The sequence below is a fragment of the Bos indicus x Bos taurus genome, chromosome 1 (genome assembly GCF_003369695.1).
Source record: "Bos indicus x Bos taurus breed Angus x Brahman F1 hybrid chromosome 1, Bos_hybrid_MaternalHap_v2.0, whole genome shotgun sequence".
In the NCBI taxonomy this organism is placed as follows: Eukaryota; Metazoa; Chordata; class Mammalia; order Artiodactyla; family Bovidae; genus Bos; species Bos indicus x Bos taurus.
In genome coordinates this window covers 63,835,602-63,862,409 of record NC_040076.1, presented here as the reverse complement: position 1 = coordinate 63,862,409, position 26,808 = coordinate 63,835,602, and the positions used below count along the sequence as shown (strand labels likewise).

The window sequence follows — 26,808 nt, the reverse complement described above, 5'->3', positions numbered from 1 at the left end:
TTTTGTTTTTAAATTGTTTTCTTTCTCTGATTACTAAAGAAATGTTCAATTTAGAAATTTTACCACATTCCCATCCAGAAATATTTATCAACTGATAAGAATCTAAAAACTAGCATTTTTATGCATTCAACCAAAGAAAATAAATAATTATCCACATATCTGTTTGTTGCTATTTGGTCACTAAGTTGTGTCGGACTCTTTGCCACCCCATGGACTATAGCCCGCCAGGCTCCTCTGTGCATGGGATTTCCCAGGCAAGAATACTTGAGTGGGCTGCCGTTTCCTTCTCCATATGTGTATATAATAGAATTTTTAAAAAAGAAGAAGCAGCTCCTAGGGGTATATAGGGGCCTTGGAATATTTGTTCTCAGCTCCTTCTCAACTTGAAAGTCTGTAGCATTACTCAGGAACCACATTCTGAGTAATGAGGCTGAAACAGGTTAAGATTTCTAATCACCAAGGAAATAACTGTAGTTGATGCTCACGGAAGGTTAACTAAATTCCAGGCAGTACACTAGCCTATTTAATCCTCGCAATGACTCTGTGTGATACCCACTTTTATTCTCACAACCCCATTTTACAGACAAGGAAACTTGAGGCACAGAGAGGTTTGGTAACCTATCCATAATCACAAAACTAGCATGGGGTAGAGCTGAGATTTGAACCAAGGCAGACTATCAGCACAAAAGCCACACACTAACCACTTTGCTACATGCTTTGCTTCTCAGACAGGTTAACTGATTTCATGAGCCTGCAACTATCAAGGCAGGAAACCAAACTGAGACGTTATGAAGATTATTCTTTTAAATAAGGACCGGAACAAAATGGCTTCATGAAAAATTCAATGAATCAAGACAACCCATTCCCATCATAGTTTTAAAAGATTTTTCCTCTCAATTTAAGTAGTAAAAAATACATGTTCACTGTTGAAATTTGGGGCAATATAAAAAGTGTAAAGAAAAAAAAAATCATGTGGTTTCATTTAGCTGCTTTTTACAAGCTAGTCAGAGTGAGATCAGTAGGCCAAAGATACCACAATCACCTGGAGCTCATCTGCAAAAATGTGGATTCCTAGGTCCCGTCTCAGACCTCCGAGAGCAGAGTCTCTGAGGGGCTGACCTCAGAACACCGATCTGCAGGCGCACTTACAGCTGGCAGCCCTGTCTCTGCAGAACTCATTCCGAGGAGTCGCATGTTCTCCCCAGACCCAAATACTGCAGCACCTACGCAACGCCCATCTGAAACTTTTGCTACGGGTCTATTTTGTTTCAAGGCGCTCAAAAGGGAATTAAAGGAGTATCTCTAATACTCTTTATAGTATCCTAATAGTGCACTAAAATTTGACCAATATTTTTAAACTTTTTGATTAAAATTTTAATTAAACACTACAATTTTAGTCAAACTTAATGCCAGATAGAGTTTGAGTATCATTACCAGAGCCTTAAAAAAAGAGGTCCAGAATTCTTAAACCCAGAATTCACAACTCACACTCTTCCCTCCCACCTGCCTCCAGAACAGCTCCCCTATTCCTTTCTGAAACAAAGTGGACTTTAGGGGCAGTAAAAAAAAAATGGGGGAACTGAAGAAACCACGTCTTGTTTGACAGTCAGGTTTGGGTGAGGGAATACAGATTACTCAGTGGGTATGTTCAGCTGCAGGCTGTTTGCCCAGGGTCCAACAGCTAAATGCAGCTCCCAAGAGCCCCTGAGTGGGGTCTGTGCCCTCATCTCCAAGCCAGATTCAGAGCCCTGCATCCAGCTTTTGCTTTTCCAGAAAGCAAAATGGCTTCTCTTCACTAACAACAGGCCCATACTCTAGCTGTTAGCCAAACAAAGCCTTTTCCAAATATGGACCCAAGAACGCATGTGCACTTTGAAGGCCACAATGCAGCTTAAATAGCTAAAACTTATTAAAAAGAAAGCCAACAATCGACGCCAAAAAGCGTGAGTCTTAAAGAACAGAACAGTAAGACAAAAGCCAGAAAGAGGAACAAAAATATGCATTGTAGGGGAGGGGTGAGCAGGGAGGTGTAGATTTATATGGAAGAGTTGACATCATTGTTTCCCAATAATACTCAGCATGCAGGAAACAGATGGGAAAGCAGTGGTGGAAGGGGCTACTTATGGTAACAGGGCATGCTCTCTGTTTAGAATCCTGCCATTTGGAACCTACATGTTTGACTTCGAAAAACTGGGGATGCCAGCAGTTTTAGTAAAGTCGAACTAAATCCTACTGAACTTATCACCTTGACAGTGCATGGGTAAATGAACTCTGCATATCAGACAGATTTACTGCCAGCATAACTGCAGCGGTTTGGGTCCAGAGGAGACAAAGCCGTGGAAAGGGAACTGAATGTCGGGCAGACGTGGTTTGAGTTCTGGTTCTCCCAATTCCTAGCTTGGTGATGTTAGGCAAGTTGCTTCACTCCTCTGAGTTGGTCTTCATATATAAAATGGGGGAGGGTGAGTTCCCTGGTGGCCGAATGGTTAGGATTCCAAGCTTTCACTGCCATGGCCAGGGTTCAATCCCTGGTTGGGAAACCTAGATCCCACTAGCTGCATGGCTCAGCCAAAAAATAAGATAAAATGGGGGGCAAAACAAGAACTTTGACACACAGTGGGGAGAGACTGAGGTTGCACATTTATGCCATACTGTTTGATTAAGCAGGAAACACAATTAGGGTGGTCAGTTAACATTATGAGTTTTCCCTTTAAACAGAATTTTCCATTCCCCTGCTCTTGGGCAGGGCACAGACACAGCCAAACCAGCTGCCACGCTTGTGCTCAGCCATAGTGCCTTCTCCTGATGGTAGATCACTCGCTGCCACTGAAGACAGCTTGACCCCCCAGCCAGGGTCTCCCCTTACAAGCCTGGCCATTAGAAGTCACTCTCAACTACCTTTCCCACAGTTTCAGCATCTTCTCCCCCAGGGCTCAGGAGGGTGTGACCAATTACAAGTATCAGGCAAAGCCATGTGGCTTCCTGTCTGCAGAAACCAACCGCTCTATCTCCCCACATCTCCGCTCTATCTCCCCACATCTCCGTCATTCCTCACCGGTCAGATGATGTTTATTGTTTTATTGATTTTTTTCCCTTTACAAACAACCCACTCATAGTTTTCTTTCACTCAGCTGCCTTGCATGTTAACATCTTCTCTTGCAGCTTTTGTAGAGCCCTCATTTCATTTTCAGTACATTTTTTTGGTAAAAATTTTAAAAATTTGTTTTAATTGGAGGATAGTTATTTACAATATTGTGATAATTACAATACATCAACATGAATCACCCACAGGTATACACGTGTCCTCCCATCCTGACCCCCCTTCCACCTCCCTCTCCACCCTATCCTTCTGGGTTGTCCCAGAGCACCAGCTTTGGTTGCCTTGCTTCATGCATCGAACTTGGACTGGTCATCTATTTTACATGTCATAATATACATGTTGCAATGCTATTCTTTCCAACCTATCCCATTGAGTCCAAAAGTCTGTTCTTTACATCCTCCATACTTGGTTGTTTCCCTGTCTTACACAACCCACTAGGCTGAGAGCAACTTGAGAGCATCTTTGTGAACCCCAGAGTGTCTAGCATATTAGAGTCCCATTAAATATCTGTTGCATTGAATTGAAAGCCCATATAAGATGGCTTCTGAATAAAAACATGAAAAAAGCTAGGGAAAGAAATATGCGTAATTACACAAATTAGCTCAATTCTTAAAAGCTACAGATTTGTAGTTTGCCAGACTGCTGCTTTATATGTCAAACAGTTTTCCGCTGTCTGTAAAGCAAGAGCTGGTATAAGTTGCTTTTGGGGAGGGTGACCTTTCCCCTCAACCCTCTGGGGGTAGTGGTGAGGGCCCAGAGGCATACTGATCATGGGCATCATACTGGCCAGCATCAGGTCATGGGGATAGCCCCAAGGCCTGATATGCATCAGCCACACTTGAACTAGAACAAAGAGTGCCTGACACTCGATCCTACAAACTCAGTTGGTTCTGAGACCCCACCAAGAAGGTGGTTCATATCAATGAGTGACTGGCAAGGCATTAGGGAAAGGTGATGTTTCCAGGGCGCCCTGCGCAAAGCCTGGATCTGTTTCTATCTGCGAGGAGCTTTGTGCCCTTGTGGGGAACCTCGGACAGTCTTGGATTCCTCATATTCCAGCAGCACGGCAGCCATGGCCCAGGTCCTGAGCTTCCTAGGAGGGCTCTCTCAGGCTTCCTGAGGAGGAAACCAAACATCAGCGGTGTGCTGGCCTGGGGGAGGCCAGCGAGCTCCTCAGTCTGCATGAGCTGCCCGAGGCCCCCACCTTTAGCAGAGCTCACGGCCTTGTAAACACAAAGCCAGAGAGAAAACAGGGTAAGGAGGAGAATGAGGACTAAATTGGGTGCCTCTGAGTCTCAGGCAAGGGCTGTTCCAAAAAGGAAGGAGGACTGTGGCTGCAGTGGTCAGGGAGGGGCCTGGGAGGAAAAGGTGGGGCCTGGCTGGACTTGAAAGCAAGTAGGTAGGGGTGAAGTGCTGTGCAAACGTTAGCTGTTATTATTACTATTCCAGACCTAGGCTGGGGCAAGAACAATGCAAGCGAGAAAAGGCCACTTTTCGCAGAGTTTTTTGGGTTTTTTTTTTTGGACAAAACTATGACATAAATGTCAAATTATGAAATATGCTATTTTGGGAAATTGTGTTTGTGCCTAAGACCATGCGTGGCTTTGGGAGTCAGACAGATCTTGATTTAAATTCTGCTTTTCTTATCTCAATAATCTTGGCAAGTGATTTAACCTCTCGGATCTCAGTTTTCTCCGCTATAAAAAGGGGGAAAACATCCGAATTTGTACAGATTTTGAAAATATTACTTTGTATGTATCAAGTGACTGGCACATAGTAAACAAACAATGTAGATTGTAATTCCACTAATAAAAATAACAAGTAGCTGTGATTTGGGGCTCAGCTTCATTTCCAGGTTCCTTCTCTCCTTCCTCCTCTTCCCTTTAGAAGCCTAACATTCTCATCTTTATCAAAAAGCTGCTCTTAAAAATCTAGCCCCAGTATCTATTCTCTTCTAAATTGAAATCAGGATGTTTCCTCAGGGGTCCTTTATTTTAAGCCTGACCTAAAACTGCATGGGGAGGGGTGGTGGTGGTGCAGATTAGAGGGACAAGGGCGGCGGTGCGATTTAGATGGCCTAAAGTTCTATCAGGCTGTGGCCCCACCTTAATTAGGACTCAAGGACGGTCCTTTGAGAGAGAAACACCAAAACTCATTAAACTGACACGTGGCGATTACAGGATCATAAAAAAGAAACAGAAGATCAGGTGGGACATGCACCCGCAAGTAAAAAGAAAATTAACTGGAAGTGTGATGATGAGTTGGAAAAAAAATGCCACCTTGGCTTCAATACAGGACAAGCAATAAGCAAAAAAAAAAAAAAACCCAGAAAACCAAAAGAGCGAGCATAGCCGTGTTCCTGGGCCTCAAGACTGGTGTGAAGGAACCACACAGAGGGAAGTAGAGTCCTGAAACCAGGGATGGGGTAGCGGGGTACAAGTCACCCTGAGCAGCCTGCTCTGGAGGAAGCACCAGGGAGTCCCAACCTGAGGGTCTATGGGTACTTTGCTCCAGACATTTTTAGCTGCAATATCTAATGAAGAGGAGTTGGGTGTCACCTCTCATCCCCAGATGGAGTCCTGGGCCTCTGAGCCCTGTCTTCCTCTCACATCCTCTGCCACAAAATCCCAGGAAACTTTCTGCAGTGAAGTGACTCCCGGGGACAACTGGTCCTCAACAAGTGATTCAGAACTGCCTTGGTTGCTCAGCTTCTGGAATTTATGTGTTTTTCCCCAGGCCCCACTCCCACAGAAGAAAGTTTCCAGGATAGCCCACAGATGCCTAATGGACTAAGGGAGGCGGGGAGAAAAAGAATGCATCAAAAAACAGAGCTCTAATGGCACTGGGGAGATAATCTACCACCCACAGCATCGTCTGCGGGAAAATGTGTTTCTAGTTTCAACCTGTTTCCCTCTGCCCCAGCAGATGGTCCACTGGGCTCCAGGGCAGGTCTGGGGCAATGGGACCAAGGGTTTCCTTAACTGTCTAAAGGCCTGGGTCTCTGAGGTTAGAAGGCATCTAGGCAGCTGCCAGTGGGGGTTATGGGGTGGAGGAAGGGCAAGGCTATGCCTGTGGTCAACGGGCTCTTGGCAGAGGTCTGGAGAGTGGGCAGGGGGGAGGGATGTACGTAGGTGGAATGGCTGTTTCCATCCTCTGGGTGGGTTGTTTGCCACATCCAGACCATACAGAGTTACTTAGTTTGGCTTCATGCTGTCAGTTAGTTTGCTTCAGGTTTAAAAGCCTTAATTCTCCTCGTTTAGTTCTTCCTGTTTCACTGTGAGAGCCCAGATTTGGGGATACCTCTCCAAACGCAAGCCCAGGAAGTGGCTGTTCTGTCTCCGCAAGCTCCACCTCCAGGACTGGACTTCTCTTTCAGTTCCCTGCAGCTCTGGGAGTGACAGGGTATCTTTCTCAGATCTTTCTCAGGGCCCTATAGTTTCAGGTTGACGTTCTGCTCCCCCACCACTGTCTACTGACGCTCCACTCCCCAGTGGCTCTGGGAAATCCCTCTGTGAACTCTCTGCTTAGTGGGGCAACCAATCTGCTTCCTGTCCCTGTTGGTAATTAATTAACCCATCTGAAAGTGAGGTGAAAGACGCTCAGTCGTGTCTGACTCTTTGCGACCCCATGAACCATTCTCTAGGCTAGAGTACTGGAGTGGGTAGCCTATCCCTTTTCCAGCGGATCTTCCTGACCCAGGAATTGAACCGGGGTCTCCTGCAGATTCTTTACCAGACCATATCATTTATTCGTTTCATGGGAGCCCTCATGCATTCATTTGGTCATGGCATATATAGTATGTGGTTATTTAGGGCACATCTACAATGTTATGATGACAATAGCTACATTTGTTGTTGTTGTTGTTTAATTGCTCAGTCGCGTCATGGATTGCAGCCTGCCAGGTTCCTTTGTCCACGGGATTTCCCAGGCAAGAATACTGAGGTGGGTTGCCATTTCCTTCTCCATGGTATCATCCCCACCCAGGGATCGAACCTGAGTCTCCTGCACTGGCAGGCAGATTCTCCACCACTGAGCCACCAGGGAAGCTACATTTAGAGCTTACCTTATGCATGCCCTCTTCTAAGTGCTTTGCTCGTAGTAACTCATTTCTCTTCACATCAGTCCCCTTATCCCCATTTTACAAACGAGGAAAGGGAGAGCCAGAGGGGATAAGTAGCCTGCTCCACAGTCACTCAGCTGGGAACAGGCAAAGTCTGGATTCTGCTCTAGGCGGCATGCTTCCAGAACTCCTACTGGAAGCCCCCAGCAGGGGGCACCTGTCTTGGGAGGATCAAGGAAGGTTTCCAGAAGCAGCTGAGACCCAAAGGATGGACAGTTAGCTAGGGAAGGTGTGATAATGATGTGCCAGGCAAGACGCTGGGAAGGAAACCACTAAGCCAATGGAATACCCTTGCCCTGGTTCTCCATTCAGTGTTAAATCTTCTATTGAACACATTCACCTTCCTTGCTCAGACTTTGTCCTGTTTATGTTTGGGTTTCTTGTCTGTTTAATCGAAGATAAGAGCTTTTGCATTTTCTCCTTCAGTTATAACAACTAACTTCAAAGCCATTGGTTTCTGAAAGTTTGTTCACATCCCTGAGACTGTAAATTTCTTGAGGCTGGGGTATCTGTTTCTTTCTCTTCCACCATACCTCTACAGCACTGTATAGCTGTTTGTTAAATAAGTGAATGAACAAAGTAAGAGAATGACTTAGCCTAAGAAGTACACTTAGAATAACTACACCTCAAAGTTCTCATTGCCTTATTCTTGTTCTTTGAGGTACTAGGGCCATCTTACTCTCATCAAGCTTGAAAATTTTATTTCGTAATGGGTGTTTATTTATTCATTATGAACCTTCTAGAATTCCCCAAATCGAATACACACACACACATATTGTTTAGTCACTAAGTTGTGTCCAACTCTTTGCAACCCCATGGACTGCAGCACACCAGGCTTTCCTGTCTTTCACTATCTCCCGGAGTTTGCTCAAACTCACATCCATTAAATCAGTACATATTCTTTTTCAACGTGATAAGAACTCGAAAAAACCTTCATGAACAATGTTCTTATCAAACACTCAGAGGGCACCTTCTGAATAATCAAGGCTGCTTATCCAGAGACTAAATGATCTATAAATCCCTGCACTATAAGCAGTGGTTCTCAACTTTTCCTGCATAAGAATCATCTAGGAAGCTTTTAAAACATACCCATGCACCAAGATTCTGATTTAATTGTTCTGAGGAGGCCCAGACATCAACTTTTCTTAATGTTCCCCACATGGTTCTATTGTGCTGCCATCATGGCAAACCACCACCCCGACAGTGGTTATCCAGAAGTGAGTCAGATGGCAGAGATTGTTGGGGAGAGTGAGGAAGCCCTCAGCTCTGAGAGTGCGACCAGAATAGAGGCAGAAGACAGCTTTCCTGTAATGCTCTTACTGGTCCCTTGACTCCTGGCCCCAGTGTTTCCAGGCACTGTGTGAAGACCCAAGGCACTCGGCCCAGAGGGAAGAGGTAGAGAAAACTATTTTCACCATCAGCAGTGACAAAGGGATGATCTTCTCCCTCTATTCCAGACAGGAGGAGAAAATTACCTGGTTCCCAGGGGAGAGCTGGAGGCTGGGGCAGCAGCCACTGTGCTGGAGGGTAGGTGAGAGAAAAGCTGGCCAGGCTGGCCAGGAGCAACTTCATCCCATTCTCGGGTGTTCGCACCAGGCTGGAGAAAAGTGGCCATAGACGCAAAAGGGGGAAATTGGCCATTTGCATCAGCTCTGTCTGCAGCTGGGGACAGTCAACAGCAGGATCTGAATCTGGCATCTGTGTGGATGCCCACAGAAACTGTACACAGGACATTATATGTGTATGTCTCTGTGAATGTTTTCTAAGAAAAGGTTTCTGTTTTTCATCAGGCTCCTAAAGATTAAAGACGAAACTGGCCCCAAGCAACATCTGCTCAAAGATGAACACCTATTTGTCACCTAAACATCTTGCCCCATCAGGTGTGTTTAACTGAATGCAGCAGGACTCGGCTACAGCAAATTGCAGACGTGAATGACATTTTTCCTCTCTGTTCAGTCCAGGGGTGTAAATTCCCCATGTTCAGGTGACCTGAGAACATTTAATTGTCACCAGCCAGCTTTGTCTTGTACCCCAGCTCAGAGATTTCCCTCCCTCTCCCCGCTACACAGGGGTTTTCTTGGATCCCCCACATCTCCATTCTTCCCTTCTGCCCTGTACACCCAGACCTGAATCCATTTTTTTGGTCTCACTCCATCCTTGACCTCCAAAGTCTGAGGAACTATGATGTTAGTCTTGGGGCTCCCAGGTGGCACCAGTGCTAAAGAACCCGCCTGCCAGTGCAAGAGACAGGGGAGACTGGGGTTCGATCCCTGGGTTGGGAAGAACCTCTGGAGGAGAGAATGGCAACCCACTCCAGTATTCTTGCCTGAAGAATCCCATGGACAGAGGAGCCTGGCGGGCTACTGACCATTGGTTTGCCCAGAGTCTGATACGACTGAAGTGACTCAGCACGCACAATGTTAGTTTTGTGACAGCCTTCTAGATCCTAGTTACTTGTCACCCTCAGCATTCTGGGCTGAACTTCCAAGGTCATGGGCAAAGGAACACTGCCTAAGTCAGTTTTTCCTTCCTGGGGAAAAACTGTTTCAGAACAGTCATGAGGAGGACACATTGTTTTAGAGAAAACCATTAGCCTCAATGCTATTTATTGATGCTACCCTCTAAAGAAAATGAGACAACTGCCTGACTAGTTCTAGATATGAGAGAAGAAATCCTAATTATTCTCATTTTACATAAGCGCTTATTAGGCAAGCCTAATTCCTACGCGGCACAATACTGGTGGGTCATTAAGTGGGTCAGTTTCCTTCTCTTTCAAAGCTGAACTTTATTCAGATATGTCAGCCTTGAAAGCTTGCTGATTCTGGGGCAGGACTGTCTGCTTTCAATTTAGGGGAAAAAAAAAATCATTAGAGGAGAATGTTGGCCTAGACAAGGAAGCCAAGGAGGGGAAAGGAGCCAAGTGGGCCAGAGACCTCTGCATCCTTCATGACTGACTGTATGACCTTAGGCAGGTCAGTTTACCTCTCTGGGCTTCCCCCCTTCTCCCTAGGGCGGGATGCACTGGGTACTGGTTTTAACATTTTGTTTTTCTTTAAGCAGTATCCCCCTCTCTTTTTTTCCCCCCCACACAAAACATATAAGAAAACTCAAAATATAAATCAAGTGAAAGAGGAACTGTTTAAGGCTGCCTCTGAGGTGTCTTCACAGAACCCTGGGATTCTTTGCTTATTCTAGGATCTGTGACATTGTCAGAACAGGGGAGGGCTAAGAAGCACCTCCATGTACCTCTCAGCTTTGGAGCGAGGGCCCAGAGTTTAACATCCACTTGGTGGGAACATTCATAAGTGAACCGGGACAAGAGCCTGAAGTCCCCCTGTTAAAAAACAGGTGGAGGAAAACATTTCATTCTGAATGCCTGATGGTAGTGGTTAAGATGCATACTTGGAGTTCTCAAAAAAAAAAAAAAAAAAAAAAATCAATTCAAGGATGTTATTCCAAATCTACCTCTCTAGATTGCTGGATGGGATTAAATGAATTGACTCTGTTGTGTCCCAGTTTTAAAAGAGGCAGTTTTGAAACCTGTGGTCCCTCAAGCTGTAAAATAACTAAGCCATTCATTTGTCCTAAAGACACGGCAGCCTCTGAACTCAAGAATACCACAGGAATATCACACCACTGCAAATTACTAGGTGGTGCTGAGTCTTAAAAAAAAAAAAAGAAATAGAAACAAAAGCACTGCTCTGTTTTTGAGATGCACATTTGATATGAGCTAATCAAATAGTTTTTGAGATTACTTTCCTGGAGGCAGAATTATTCTGCCCAGCTAGCCCTTCAGTTTCCCCTCTTTGTTGTATCTATCTATGTATAAACACAAGGCCCATATCGTGGATTTTTTTCTTCTCTCACTGAAGTTTCTGAAGACAAGGCCTTTTTGTCATGGATAAATGCAGGGCCAGTCAACCTTACAAAAGGAGTCATTTAATGCTCAATTTCCCCAACTTTCCTATGATTAAAAACTTCTAACCTCAAATGCCATTACTCTATTCTAGATTGTTTTCTTCCACCCTCCCCCCAACAAATGTTTAAATTGTCTCTACTCTGGAGGATTCCTTTTTCTCCAATCTGACCTTGAAAACAGAGAGGCTCTCCTATTCTCTTACATGCCCTAAACTATTTTAAAATCAAGGCCCTCTGACCTTTTCACAACACTCTTCTTGTCTGACACACCAAATGCTCCTCTGAAGGCCCAGAGGAGGTAAAGGGTCTGAAGGGTTGGGAAGGGGGAGGGAGGGATGTACTATATATTTGGCATCAGTTCAGAAATTCAGAAAATGTTTGTGCAACCACTCCCCCAGCCAGGATCCACCGCACCCCCTGCCTTCCAGCACATTAATAAAAAAAGATGTGAGCGGACGAAATTGGAGAGCCCTGGAGGGACACCTAAGGCAGTCATAATTATGTGCCCAGAGAAGCCCACTGCACAGCATCCCTCAGGTCCAGCCCTCATCCTTCCCCTCCGACATCCAAATTTTGGGAGCAGGACCTCTCACGCCCTCACCCCCACCCCCCCAGAGTAGCCGGTCAGACGTGTGGCAGCGCCGCCCATTAACGGCCAGTGTGACACAACTGGAAGGAGTGACATAACCTCTGCACGTCGGGGTGGCAGCGTTATGCACCTTAGGAATCATATATGTTTTTTGTTTAAAAAAAGTACCACAAGGGCACAGGCCTGGAATACATTAACTTGTGAATTGAATGCAACACGCCCTACGAGAGTCTCCCCCTCTCGCTCCGAAACAAAAAGAAGCGGTGGGGGGTGGGGGAAAGGGGGAGAAGGCACTTTACCATCCTGTCCTGAGCTCTCCAGATACTCCGTCAGGTCACAGCCGAAGGCGCTGGCGGCTCCCTTTCGTTTCAGCTTCTGCTTGGCACCCTTGTTCTTCATGAGTTAGTCCCAAAGAGGTTGCCCCTCCGTCTCGCCCTCCCCTCTCTGCTTGGCACCGCGCCTACGATGGTCTCCGGGGGGAGGTTAGATCAGTGGCTGCGGCGCGGCGCTGGGGGGCCGCATGGGCGTGGGGAAGAGCCTGGGCCCCGGGGCAGCGCGCATGGAGCCCGCGGGGCGCGGAGCCCGGCGCGGGCGCGGAGCCTGAACTCCACGGCGCGCTCCTCCAGGGCCGCGGTGCCGCAGGCCGTGCGGAGCTGGCAGCGGCGGCGGGCCGGCGCGCTGGGAGTGCCACTTCCTCACTTGGAGTCCCCGGGACTTTCACGGCCTCCCGCGGTGTCTTCTTCGGGTGTTTTCCTCCCCTTCGGAGGGAGGGCGAGCTCTCCGGAGTCCGCCTTCTCGAAGCCCAGGGAGTGGCCGAGAGCGCAGGGCAGCCGGCGGCGGCGAGGGGCGCGGGGACCGCCCGGGGGGGCTGCCGTGGGTCCTCCGCCCGGCGCGCGCTGTCCAGTCTTCAGACGGCTTGGGTAGGACGAAAACCCAGCATCCTGTCTCTCTCGCCCGCCCTCACGCCTTCCTTTTTTCCTGTCTTACAAATCCTAGGATCATCCAGCTCAGGAAATGCTGGAAGGAAGTTAGCTAGGGAGGGGGGCGGAGGGTGGAAATTTTTGGCAGCTCCGCTCTGGTGTGTGTAGGGAGCCGGAGGAAGTAGGTGGGTGGGTTGAGGAGGACCGGGTGGGGGAGAGAACGCGCTCTTAGGAGAGCTGCTCGGCGGCTCTGGAGATAACTGGGCGGCTCGGAGGAAATCGCCGCGCTCCTAGGAGCACCCGCAGCCCGAACCGCCCGCTTCCTGCCCCACCGACGGCTCTTTGAAGACGCCAGAGGAGGCGCGCTGGCATTCTGGTTGGATGGGGCTAGGTGGGACTGAAAAAAAAAATGCCCTGCCTTGTTTTTATCTTCATTGTCATCATCTCTTTGACACTTTCTATTTCGGTGCCTGTCTCCTCCTACATAAACACTTAAAGAGTAATGACAGAAACAAAGACAGGGATTCCAGCGGAGAAACCTGACGGAAAGAGGTTTTCCGCCTGCCACTCCCAGCCTCCTCTGCCGGCGCCCAGGTACCCCCAACCCAGCTAAGTCCCTCCCAAGCGGAGGGAGGCATGGAGGCTGTCGCTTTGCAACCACTGCTGAGGAAATCAGATTTCTGGTTAGAGATTCAAGCATACCACACACACACACAAGCGTTATTGCAAAGGTTGCTAAATGGAAGTGATTTTGGGGGGCAGTCTCGGATTTAAGGTGACTCAGATATTCTAACCTAATATGGAGAAAGCAGTCTCCCAGGTTATTTCATAATTTGTCTCACGGTTTCGGGAGGGCATGTGTTTTCTTCTCTACTTAATTTGAAATTCTTTGACCTCTGTGTACTCAGCACACAGTAACCACTCAAATTCTTATTATTTAACCATCTGAGGATTAGATTAGACTTCCTGTGTAAATTCAAATCCATATATAGACTTGAAGGGTAGGGACATTCATACAGCTCAGAAGGCTGAAGGTATAGTATTTTAGTTACTGGATCCCTTTACAGTCTCTTATCTTCCTGTGTATCACCAAGATAGTTTATGAACTTTGACCCTTGACCTCCTCTCTTTGTCAGAGCTTACAATTGATAGATAGCCTGCCTGCCAAATCTGGCCCACAGATGTGTTTGGTTTAGCACATGCCATGTTTTAAAGTTTTAAAAAATTAATTGCCAACATTAAAGAGTTAATATTTTTCACATTTGAGATCTGAATTTCTGGATTTCCCTGCAGAAATTGAAGATCTGGTAACATCAAAAGTGCATTCCCACATAGCAAGGACTGCTGATGCCAAGCTGTATCAACCCCCATGGACCACCACCCTATTTAGAGAGATCAATTGTCCAGTTTCAAAGCCACCACGGCCTGTCGTCCCCACTTTGCACCTGCGTGGCCTCTGGAGCCACTGGAGTTTGTGCCCCAAGCTGTGTGTGTGATCTTTCTTTCTATTTTCCATCAGCCTCTCAGTGACACCAGCATTGCACTAGTCATTTTGGTGAGACATCTTCAAGTAACCACTGACTCATTTCTCTCTTTCTGCCCCCACCTCCAGTCTAATCCCAGCCAGACTGATGAATGCTTCAAAATGCCTGTCCTCTGGGCTTCTTCCTTCCAGGCCCATTCAGTGAGGACCATTCACTCCTAAATTGTTAGAATAACTCCTAGTGGGGTTAGCTGAGTGTGGTCGCTTTCCACTTCATCCTGTGCACTAAAGGCCTGTTGAATCTTCCTGAACTGTTGCTGTTGTCCTTTGCTTGCTTTGCTCAAAATTTGTCAATGACTCCCTGTTTTCTTTTTCTAGGACAGCAGTTTCTAAGCTTCTTGTAAGCTACTTGGAGAATATTTGGTATGGTATTTAGTATAATGACTTGTTCCTTTTTTTATAGAGAAGCATCTCCACATGAGACTATAATTATTACTATTAATATTTATTTAGGAGTTTACTGTATCAAAGAACTCCATATCTGACCTACAGTGCATTTTATCATCTTGGCAGCAAAGGAGAGATGCTGAAGGGTTGTTCTTTTCCTGGGTCCAGCCCCTAAACACAAGTTTTGGAATAAATTATCAAGTCCTGTGAATTATCTTTCTAAAGCTTTAAAAATACTCTTTTTTTTTTAAATACTCTTTTTAAGTTTTTATGTTGAAATAATTTCAGCTTATAAAAAATTCTACAAAAAATAGTCAAAGAATTCCTATATACCTTCATTCAGCTTTCCCAAATATTAGTGTCATACAACCAGAGTATTAAGTTAGGAAATTTATATTGATACAGTAATATTGACTAATCAGTGGACCTTAATCAATATCAATTAATTTTTAATTGCATAATATTTTTATTAAATATGATCTTTCTGACAGTAAAGTTCACCAGTTAAATAAACAGTAATTTACAAATAATTCTAAAACACTTCCCATGATAATATTAGCTATGTACCAGATCCCATTAAGCACCATCAAACCCAGCAGGTGTAGGTTGTCACAAAACAAGTTTTCCTAGATGAACCATAAAGCTAATGACTGACTCAGCCCAAAGATTCTTCTGTGCTTTACTGAGGACTCCCTAGAGGGACTCCACAAGCACAGAATTTTCCTTCTGGAACAGGCAGAGACCTTTCCACCCCTGCTTCATGATAAGCTGGGTTTGTGGATTGTTTAGGATTCAGGGTCAAGGTAATACTGAGCATTGGACAAGGCATCCACTAAGTCTGGATCAACTGAACAAAACCTTATTTGAAATGTGTACATGGTGATTCTCTGTCTGTTTGATAGCTCTTAACTGTCTACGCCTCATGGTGGGAAGAACTCACAATTTATCAAGTTGGATAATGAAGCTACATGGTGACAGGCTGACCCAGAGAGCTAGAAAGTCATCCTCTCCTCATTTGCTCTCTCCCCAGTGGTGAGTAAGCCCTGTGATAGGTGCTGCATTTTCGTCTAGCCCTTGTTCTGGACATTCTCTATGTTTCTTTCTCTTCCCGTTGTTCTTTTCTCGCTTCCTTACTCTAAGATATGTAGCTTTTTCTGGGTCTGTGGAAGGAAGTCAGATTTGGGTTCCAATGGGTTTTTCCACTGGACTAAGGATTTCCCAGAAAGCAAGTTACAAGGAGACAGTGTAGGAATATTAACAGGAGGACTAATTAAGCTATTTGGTGATAATACAAATTATGCTCTTAGCAGATTATCATGATGTAAAAAGCACTTTGCTCACATATAACTCCCAAGGAAGAGTTCTGTCCTTTTCTGTGATTTATCTTGGGCTTCCCAGGTGGCACAATGGTAAAGAATCCACCTGCCAACACAGGAGATGCAAGAGACATGGGTTTGATCCCTGGGTTACAGTCCACGGGGTTGCAAAGAGTTAGACACATCTGAGAGACTGAGCACTTGTAATTTATCTTATCTGCAGTTGGTTAAGACTGATGCTTATCAAACTGTGCCATCTGCTTCTTTGACTCACCAAGTTTGGAAGCAATCTTCTATGCTGTATATAAATAGATAAAGAAGACTGAGAGTGAGTATTAGAAGATTTTTAAAAATTGAAGTCTAGTTGATTTACAGTGTTGTCTTAATTTCAGCTGTACAGCAGAGTAATTCAGTTATACATACACACATTCTTTTTTAAGATTCTTTTCCATTATGGTCTATCACAGGATATTGAATATAGTTCCCTGTGCTGCACAGTAGGACCTTGTAGTTTTTCATTATTTATATAATAGTTTGCATCTGCTAATCCCAAACTCCCACTCCATTCCTCTCCCACCCCACCCAGTACTGGAAGATTTTAATGTCACCTGTGATTTAGCCTTTCTTTTACACAGGTGGCCCATGAAAATAGAGTTGTGTACTCAGTTACTCGGTCGTGTCCAACTCCTTGCAAGCCCATGGACTGTAGCCCACCAGGCTCCTCTGTCCATAGGATTTTCCAGGCAAGAATACTGGAGTAGGTTGGCATTTTCTTCTCCAGGGGTAAAAAAAAGACTAAGTTAGAAATCAGCAATTTTAGAGCTCTCCCTCCTATCCTCATGCTCAACCAATTAAATACTCATATAATTCCTTGTTCATGGGCTGTGGTTAATCTGCTCTGATTTCTATGTTCTAGGGTACAAGTGTTAGCTCATCCTTCTGCTAGGTACATTTTCTCTCCCACTTTCTTCTCCCCCTTTCCAGGTTAAGCATGCTAGCATTGGAACTTCCCTGGCAGTCCAGTGGCAGTCCTTGCTTCCAGTTCAAGGAGCACAGGTCCCACCCCTGGTCATGGAACTAAGGTCCTGCATGCCATGCAGCACAGCCAAAAATAAATAATAAAAAATAAAGATGCTAGTGTTGTCATGACTGTTGGGTGTGTGAGATAAATTGTGCCCCCCTCCATGTTCATATGTTGAAGTCCCAATCCCTAGTCCCTCAGAATCTGACTGTATTTGGAGATAGGGCCTTTAAAGATGTTCAGTTCAGTCATAGTCACTCAGTCGTGTCCGACTCTTTGCAAGCCCATGAACCTCAGAACACTGGGCCTCCCTGTCCATCACCAGCTCCCGGAGTCCACCCAAACCCATGTCCATTGAGTCAGTGACGCCATCCAACCATCTCATCCTCTGTCGTCCCCTTCTCCTCCTGCCCTCAATCTTTCCCAATATCAGGGTCTTTTCCAGTGAGTCAGCTCTTCACATCAGGTGGCCAAAGTATTGGAGTTTCAGCTTCAATATCAGTCCCTCCAATGAACACTCAGAACTGATCTCCTTTAGGATGGACTGGTTGGATCTCCTTGCAGTCCAAGGGACTCCCAAGAGTCTTCTCCAACACCACAGTTCAAAAGCATCAATTCTTCGGTGCTCAGCTTTCTTCACAATCCAACTCTCACATCCATATATGACTACTGGAAAAACCATAGCCTTGACTAGACTGACCTTTGTTGGCAAATGTCTCTGATTTTTAATATGCTGTCTAGGTTGGTCATAACTTTCCTTCCAAGGAGTAAGCGTCTTCTCTGCAGTGATTTTGGAGCCCAGAAAAATAAAGCTTGACACTGTTTCCACTGTTTTCCCATCTATTTGCCATGAAGTGATGGGACCAGATGCCATGATCTTAGTTTTCTAAATGTTGAGCTTTAAGCCAACTTTTTCACGCTCCTCTTTCCCTTTCATCAAGAGGCTCTTTAGTTCTTCTTCACTTTCTGCCATAAGGGTGGTGTCATCTGCATATCTGAGGTTATTGATATTTCTCCCGGCAATCTTGATTCCAGCTTGTGCTTCTTCCAGCTCAGCGTTTCTCATGATGTACTCTGCATATAAGTTAAGTAAGCAGGGTGACAATATACGGCCTTGACATACTCCTTTTCCTATTTGGAACCAGTCTGTTGTTCCATGTCCAGTTCTAACTGTTGCTTCCTGACCTGCATACAGGTTTCTCAAGAGGCCAGTCAGGTGGTCTGGTGTTCCCATCTCTTTCAGAATTTTCCACAGTTTATTGTGATCCACACAGTCAAAGGCTTTGGCATAGTCAATAAAAGCGGAAATAGATGTTTTTCTGGAACTCCCTTGCTTTTTTGATGATCCAGCGGATGTTGGCAATTTGATCTCTGGTTCCTTTGCCTTTTCTAAAACCAGCTTGAACATCTGGAGGTTCACAGTTCATGTATTGCTGAAGCCTAGCTTGGAGAATCTGATCACATGGACCACAGCCTTTAAAGATGTGGTTAAGTTAAAATGGGACTTCCCTGGTGGCTCAGATGGTAAAAGTGTCTGCCTACAACGTGGGAGACCTGGGTTCGATCCCTGGGTCGGAAAGATCCCCCTGGAGAAGGAGATGGCAACCCACTCCAGTACTCTTGCCTGGGAAATCCCATGGATGGACAGAGGAACCTGGTAGGCTACAGTCCATGGGGTTGCAAAGAGTCGGACATGACTGAACGACTGAGCGACTTCACTTTCTCTAAAGTGAAAGTTTACTTAAACTAAAAAAAGTTCACTTAAACTAAACTAAACTTAAACTAAAGTGAAAGTGAAGTTGCTCAGTCATTCAGTCATGTCTGACTCTTTGCAACCCTATGGACTGTAGCCTACCAGGTTCCTCTGTCCATCCATGGGATTTCCCAGGCAAGAGTACTGGAGTGGGCTGCCATTTCCTTCTCCAGGGGATCTTCCCAACCCAGGGATCTAACCCGGGTCTCCTGCAAAGTAGACAGACGCTTTACCGTCTGAGCCACCAGGGAAGCTAAGTTAAAATGAGGCTATTTGATTTGGCCATGATCCAATTTGAATGGCTTCCTTGTGAGAAGAGATTAGGACACTGAGACCAGGAATGTGTACCGCAGAGAAAAGACCATGTGGAGGAAACGGTGAGAAGGTGGTCTTTTGAAAGGCAGGGAGAAAGGCCTCAGGAGGAATCAGACCTGCTAACACCTTGATCTTGGACTTCCAGCCTCCAGAACTGTGAGAAACCAAATTTCTGTTATTTAAGCCACCTTCTGTATGGTATTTTGATATGACAGCCCTAGCCCTAGACTGATATATAATATTCAGTGAGGTTCTTCCATGAGAGAGGTCTGAGCCCAACCACCCCTGAGCATCTGAAGCCAGTAGAGGATGAGGATGGCCAGAGCAAAAGGGCTTCTAGAAAGTTTTGTATCCCAAACTCTGTTATTGCATCCCCTGTGCTATGGGGATGTTTTCCCAGATATAGGTTATAATGCAAATTGTGCTTCTAATTGTCCAAGTGAGAGTGGATAAACATCTTTGGTGGGGTTGAGGGAGATTCACATTACTAATCTCTATTAAAACAAGGGGGCTTCCCTGGTGGCTTAGCGGTAAAGAATCTACCTGCAATGCAGGAGACGCGGGTTTGATCCCTGGGTTGGGAAGATCCCCTGGAGAAGGAAATGGCAACCCACTCCACTATTCTTGCCTGGGAAATCCCATGGGCAAAGGAGCCTGGGGGGCTACAGTCCATGGGGTCACAAAAGAGTCAGACATGACTTAGCAACTAAACAACAACAACAGTAATCAAACAGGACAGAGTGGAGGAGAGAAGGAACAAGAACAAGTCCTCCCAGCCTAGAAGTAGGAATAACCTTTAGCATGCAAGTGGTACATCCTGAAACATGGCAGCTGACCTCCCATAGTTCTACCGCCTCTGCAACCATAAAAGCCAGTTTTGCTTCTAAATGGGCTTCTAAGAACAAGCAAATGAGGTGATATGAATGAAGGAAGAAGGCTTTAAATGGTCCCATTCCCAGCTTAAAAGTTGAAAGATAGACCTAGTTATTATTATAAATGATATTCTCTCTCCCTCTCTTTGTCTCTGAAGTATTGTGTATGTTAGTTCCCTTTCAGTTCCTAGAGTTGCTGAACTATATTGCTCAGGGCAAAAAATAAATATATAAATGAGAAAGCACTGGGGAGCACAGCTTTACAGTCACTTCCCCAGCTGAGAGTGTGATTCAGTTGCTTTCCCATCAACTAGACATTTTGGAGTAGAAGGCATAAGGCAGAGGGGACCCTGGCCTCCAGGATCTAGTGCCTGATGATCTGAAGAGGAGCCGATGTAATAATTATAGAAATAAAATGCACAATAAATGTATTGTGCCTGAATCATCCCCAAACCATCCCCTACCCCTGCTCCCTGGTCTGTGGGAAAATAGTCTTCCACGAAATGGGTCCCTGATGCCGAAAAGGTTGGAGCACTGCCAGAAGGTGAGGGGATAATGAGAAAGAAATAGACTTTATCCTTACCAGCCCCCAATCTGATAAACTTGGAGTCATCTTGGACTCTACCTTCTCCTACAGCTAGTCTTTTTAATAAAAGTCTGAGGTTCTGAATTAGCAGGTAGGGGCACTGATCAATGCAATTTTTTTTTTTTTTTTTTAAAGTAAGACTTTCTCTTTTCTAACCCTTCTGTCTCCTCCAGCTCCATCCAGAGCAGCCCAGGATGGGAGGAGAAACCATGTCACAACAGGCACAAACCCAGATCAGCTCCCTTCCTGGCCAAGGTGCCCTCCCATCTCGTCTCAGTCCCAAACCCCCCCTTCCCAGCCTCACTCAAGATCTCACACAGGAATGACTTGAGGGTTTCTCCCAAAGTCCTGATCCCAAGCTGTGCCCCACCCCCACCTCCCCCAACCCCGAACTGATGTATGGGCTCCACCAACAGAGCTTCAGTTATAAAAAAGAAAGTGTTACTTTAAAAAATAAAATAAAATTACTTTGATCAGTGCCCCTACCTGCTAATTCAGAATGTCAGACTTTTATTTAAAAGATTAGCTGCAGGAGAAGGTAGAGTCCAAGGTGACTCCAAGTTTATCAGATTGGGGGCTGGTAATGGTAAAGGCTATTTTCCAGAGAAAGATTAAACGTAATTGCCAAGGGCCATGTCAGAGGTTTCAGGAGGAAAAGCCCTTGGATGGTGCAAAATGCGGGACTGGGTAGAAGTTAAAACTAGAGATTAGATGAGATATTTGCACACAGTATTTGAAATTATTTGAGAAATAAGTTTTCCTCCTCCTCCAGTATTTTAGTTACATTCTAATTTCTTTGCAATGAATGTCATTCAAAAACAAGAGGTTTGGAGATCTTCTTTTCTGTCCTGCGCAGTGTTTTAAAAACCATATTTGACCCATAATGCAGTGGGGGACTAAATGAATCTTCAGTGTTCCAGAAAGATGAACAAACCAGGCAGCACAAGACCCTCTTGTCCCGCTCCACATGGGCACTGGACGCTGCCAAACAGCAGCGGGAAACTTCCTTCCTAGAGTCACAAGCAGAGAAAGACTTCACAAGGCCAGAGGGAGGGCCAAGTGCCCCGGGCTGAATCACCATTATACTGACTTTGAACTTTCTGCAAGGTCTGGCGTTCGTTTCTTTCTCTCTCTCTTTTAAAGTTATTTTATATTGGAGTATAGTTGATTTACAATGTTGTGTTAGTTGCAGGTGTACAGCAAAGTGATTCAGTTATACATATATCTATTCTTTTTCAAATTCTTTTCCCATTTAGGTTATTACAGAATACTGAGTAGAGGTCCCCATGCTATAGAGTAGGTCCTTGTTGATTATTTCACATAGAGTAGTGGCCTTCGTTTCTAAGTCTGAATTTGACTCCATTTGGATGGAGGTGTCTGTTCAGTGTCCCAGAGGGACAGACATCTGGGTGGGGAGGTGTTGCTGGAAGCGGCAGCCCCTGGAGGCCTGGCAGGATTTGCCCTGAGAACCTACCAGTAGGTTCTGGGATCCGTCATAGCAACTGGGTTTAGGGTCGCTTTTCTCACTCTCTGCTCTGTTCCTTGGGAGTTCCTCAACAGGCTGAACAGAGACTTTGGGAAGGAAAAACTAGACTCCTCATAGAACGCAGGAGCCCTCAGGAGAGGTGATGACTTGGCTATCTGGCTGATTCCATTTGTCTTGGTGTCTTGTTTGCTTTTGCTACCTCTCATTCTGCTTCTGCTTCCCGCTTTGCTCGGTTCCGCACCCCTTTGGGAACACTGCCTTCTTTTCTTTCGGTAAAAGGAGCAGAGATGTGGTTGCAGCTCCATCGGTCTCCCCCAGGGTCTCTGACTACTGAAACCAGTGATTTTCTTAGGTGGGTGGGGATCTGTCTCCGCCCTGTGCATTGTGTTCCAGAGTTTCCTGTGCATTGCCTGTAAGCCTTTACCAATCTGCCAGGAGCCTTTTAACACAAAAGGGAGGAGGTGGGGGAAGGGAGTACTGAGGAAAAACATCGCTATAAATAGCCCTGTTGAACAAAATTGTTTTCCCCATACACAGTTGTTGTCAGGCCCCCGACGCCCCATGATCTCCCTCTGCACTCTCCTCCCTGTCCATTCCAGCCTTCCTCAACATGCCCGGTGCTCCTACTCAATCATCTTTGGATGAGCATATTCCAGAGGCACAGGAGAGAAGCTTCAGGTCCCCCACAGGCCCCTTACCAGCTCAGCGTGCCTGGGCTGTGGGCTGGGGCTGACCTGGACTAGACAAGTTACTTCACCTCTCTGAGCCTCAGTTCCTCCACCTGTTAAATCAAGGGGATAATTACCTTGTAGGGTTGTTGTGAGGATTAAATAAGATAAGGAAATAGCCTAGAACTTGGCCTTTGTCTAGGCCGGTGTACAATACACAAAGGAGAGTGATTTTCTTTTTTAATTGAGGTATAGTTGATTTACAATACTGTGTTATTTCAGGTGTACATATATATTTACATGGGCGCGTATGTGCTAAGTCTCCCTTAGCAGGGTTGATCTCCCTTGAGATTCATTGGTTTGATCTTGCTGTCCGAGGGACTTGCAGGAGTCTTCTCCAACACTACAGTTCAAAAGCATAAGTCCTTTGGTGTTCAGCCTTCTTTTTGGTGCAACTCTAACATCCATACATGAATACAGGAAAAACCATAGCTTTGACTAAACGGACCTTAGTCGGCAGAGTAATGTCTTTGCTTTTGTTTTTGTGTGTGTGTGTGTGTGTGTGTGTGTGTAATAAAGTTTTATTAAAGTATAAAGGAGACAGAGAAAGCTTCTGACATAGGCATCAGAAGGGGGTAGAAAGAGTACCCCATGTCTTTGCTTTTGAATATGCTGTCTAGGTTGGTCATAGCTTTTCTTCCAAGGAGCAAATGTCTTTTAATTACATCACTGCAGTCACCATCTGCAGTGATTTTGGAGCCCAAGAAAATAAGGTCTGTCACTGTTTCCATAGTTTCCCATCTATTTGCCATGAAGTGATGGGACCGGATGCCATGATCTTCATTTTTTGAATGCTGGGTTAATCCAGCGTTTTCACTCTCCTCTTTCCCTTTCATCAAGAGGCTCTTTAGTTCCTCTTCACTTTCTGCCATAAGGGTGGTGGCATCTGGGTATCTGAGCTTATTAATATTTCTCCCAGCAATCTTGATTCCAGCTTGTGCTTCATCCAGCTGGGCATTTCCCATCATGTACTCTGCATATAAGTTAAATAAGTAGGGTAACAATATACAGCCTTGCTGTACTCCTTTCCCAATTTGGAACCACTCTGTTGTTCCATATCCAATTCTAACTATTACTTCTTCATCTGCATACATGTTTCTCAGGACACAGGTAAGGTGGTCTGGTATTCCCATCTCTTGAAGAATTTTCCACAGTTTGTTGTGATCCACACAGTCAAAGGCTTTAGTGTAATCGATGAAGCAGAAGATGGTTTTCCGGAATTCTCTTGCTTTTTTTTATGATCCAACAGATGTTGGCAATTTGATCTCTGGTTCCTCTGCCTTTTCTAAATCCAGATTGAACATCTGGAAATTCTTGGTTCACGTACTGTTGAAGCCTAGCTTGGAGAATTTTGAGCATTACTTTGCTAGTGTGTAAAATGAGTGCAATTGTGAGGTAGTTTGAACAGTCTTTGGCATTGCCTTTCTTTGGGATTGGAATGAAAACTGACCTTTTCCAGTCCAGTCCTTTTCCACTGCTGAGTTTTCCAAATTTCCTGTCCCCTTGTCCCATATAAAACACAATTATCCTGAGAAACCTGTATGAGGATCAATAAGCCTGTCAGAGCCCTGTGTGGAACCACTGATCGGCTCAGGATTGAGAAAGGAGTACAACAGGGCAGTCTGCTGTCACCCTGCTTGTTTAATCTATATGCTGAGCACATCATGAGAAATGCCAGGCTGGATGAGTTACAAGCTGGAATCAAGATAGGTAGGAGAAACATCAATAACCCAGATATGCAGATACCACTCTAATGGCAGAAAGTGAAGAGGAACTAAAGAGCCTCTTGATGTGGGTGAAGGAGAGTTAAAGAGCCAGCTTAAAACTAAATATTAAAAAAACTAAGATCATGGCATCTGGCCCCATTACTTCACAGCAAATGGAAGGGGAAAAGGTGGAAGTAGTGACAGATTTCCTCTTCTTGGGCTCTAAAATCACTGGAGATGGTGACCGCAGCCATGAAATCAGAAGACGTTTGTTTCTTGGCGGGAAAGCTATCACAAACCTAGACGGTATGTTAAAAAGCAGAGACATTACTTTGCCAACAAAGGTCCATATAGTTAAGACTATGGTCTTCCCAGTTGTCACGTACGGTTGTGAGAGCTGGACTATAAAGAAGGTAGAACACTAAAGCATTGATGCCTTTGAACTGTGGTGCTAGAGAAGACTCCTGCAAGTCCCTTGGACAGCAAGGAGATCAAACCAGTCAATCTTAAGGGAGATCAACCCTGAATATTCACTGGAAGGACTGATGCTGAAGCTGAAGCTCCAGTATTTTGGTCATCTGATGCGAACTGACGACTAATTGGAAAAATCCCTGGTGCTGGGAAAGATTGAGGGCAGAAGGAGAAGAAGGTGCAGAGGATGAGATGGCTGGATGGCATCACCAATGCAATGGACATGAACTTGGGCAAACTTTGGGAGATGGTGAGGAACAGGGAGGACTGGCATGCTGCAGTCCATGGGGTTGCAGAGTCGGATATGACTGGGCAACTGAACAACAAGTTTATTTATTTTCATATATTCATTTAATATCTTACACATTGGTTTGAGTTCCGACATGGTTTAAGATGATTTACTTTACATTTAAATGTTTAGAACCTGGAAACATTTTCAGAAAAGGTAAGATAGCCTCTCATTAAATAGCTTTCTAATACTGAAGATATATTGCCCTTAGAGGGGAATTGGGGAAGCAGTTTTGATTGTGGCTCACACTTTTGTTACATTTCCGGTATCCCCAGAGCTGTTTTTCCTCCTATCTTGAAAGCAAATATGCAGAAATTAGTTTGAGGACAGGAATTATCATAGGTTACAGATACAAATTACCTCAACATATAATTGTATCCCTCAAACTGTAAACATTTTTAAGCTGGACAATATATTCCTATTGTTTTTCATTATACCTTTTGGAAATGTTTCCAAGGTTGTGAAGGTTGGTGGTGGTGGGGAAATGGTACCAGTTTGTAATAAGAATTACATTTGAAAAATATTGTATATATTTTAGGGAACATTCTGCTTTTCTCAATCCTCAATACACAATTATTTAATTCTCCATGCTGATCCTAAAAGAACCTAGTCAAATGCACACAAATCTCATTTAATCATGTACTGTTTTTCAAAGTAAGATTGTGTGTGTGTATCTATTTATCGCCCAGTAAGTTAATTTCATGGCAAGTCCTTTCAGATTTTGTGGGACCTGATTATTTAAAGCAGTTGCAGTTTTCTGGTCTTAATTCTGTGTATTTCAAACTTTAAAAATTGAATATCTATTTTGTGCTGTCTTAAAACCTTTCAGATTATCATGCACATACCTGGATTTAGTCTTAAAATATCTTCCCTAAACCCCTACATTTCCCAGACAGTCCTGATTTCAAGCATTCTTCCCCTTTTTTCACACACCATGTCAAAGGATGTGTACTGATCTTTGCTTTAGAATCTATGGCCAGTATTATAGATTGAATTGTGTCCACAAAAATCCGTATGTTGAAGTGCTAACTCCAGTATCTCAGAACTTGAACTTCCTTTGGAAGTAGAGTGGTTGTGATGCAATGAATTAAGATGTGATCAAACTGGATTAGAATGGGTCCTTCATCCAAAATGAAAGTTATCCTTAGACAAGGGGAAAATCCGAACAAAGACATGCACACAGAGCTAATGCCATGTGAAGATAAAGGCAGAGATTGGAGTGATGCTTCTACAAGGAACACCAAGTGCTGGCCGGAAATGACCAGGAACTCTGGGAGAGGCATGAAACAAATTCTTCCTAACAGCCCTTAGAAGAAACCAACCAGGCCAACACCTTGATCTTGACTTTTAGCCTCCAGGACTATGAGATAATACATTTCTGATGTTTAAGCCACCCAATTTGTAGTACTTTGTTACAGCTGCCTTAGGAAGCTAATATAGCCAGTATAGTAAAGAGACAGAGCTAGGCAGTCCTGCATTGGAAACTGTTACTGTAATGATCAGAGTGGTAAGAGTTTAAGTGAACTCAGAAGTCTCTTTGTGAAAATATCTGTATATTTAGCTGGCACTGTCTTCACAAACCAGATAATCATGATGGTGTGATCACTCACCTAGAGCAAGACATCCTGGAATGTGAAGTCAAGTGGGCCTTAGAAAACATAACTATGAACAAAGCTAGTGGAGGTGAT

General features: G+C 44.8%; 1 protein-coding gene across 1 annotated transcript in view; it reads right to left on the bottom strand.

Moving 5' to 3' along the window:
• The window catches only part of ARHGAP31 (Rho GTPase activating protein 31), a 122,571-nt gene extending 110,410 nt beyond the window's left edge, over nt 1–12,161 (bottom strand). Inside the window, exon 1 of the mRNA XM_027526582.1 lies at nt 12,027–12,161. Within this exon, the coding sequence (XP_027382383.1) occupies nt 12,027–12,126 (100 nt within the window). The 5' untranslated portion in view covers nt 12,127–12,161. The remainder of the gene's footprint in view (nt 1–12,026) is intronic.
• Between the last annotated feature and the right edge of the window lie 14,647 nt (nt 12,162–26,808).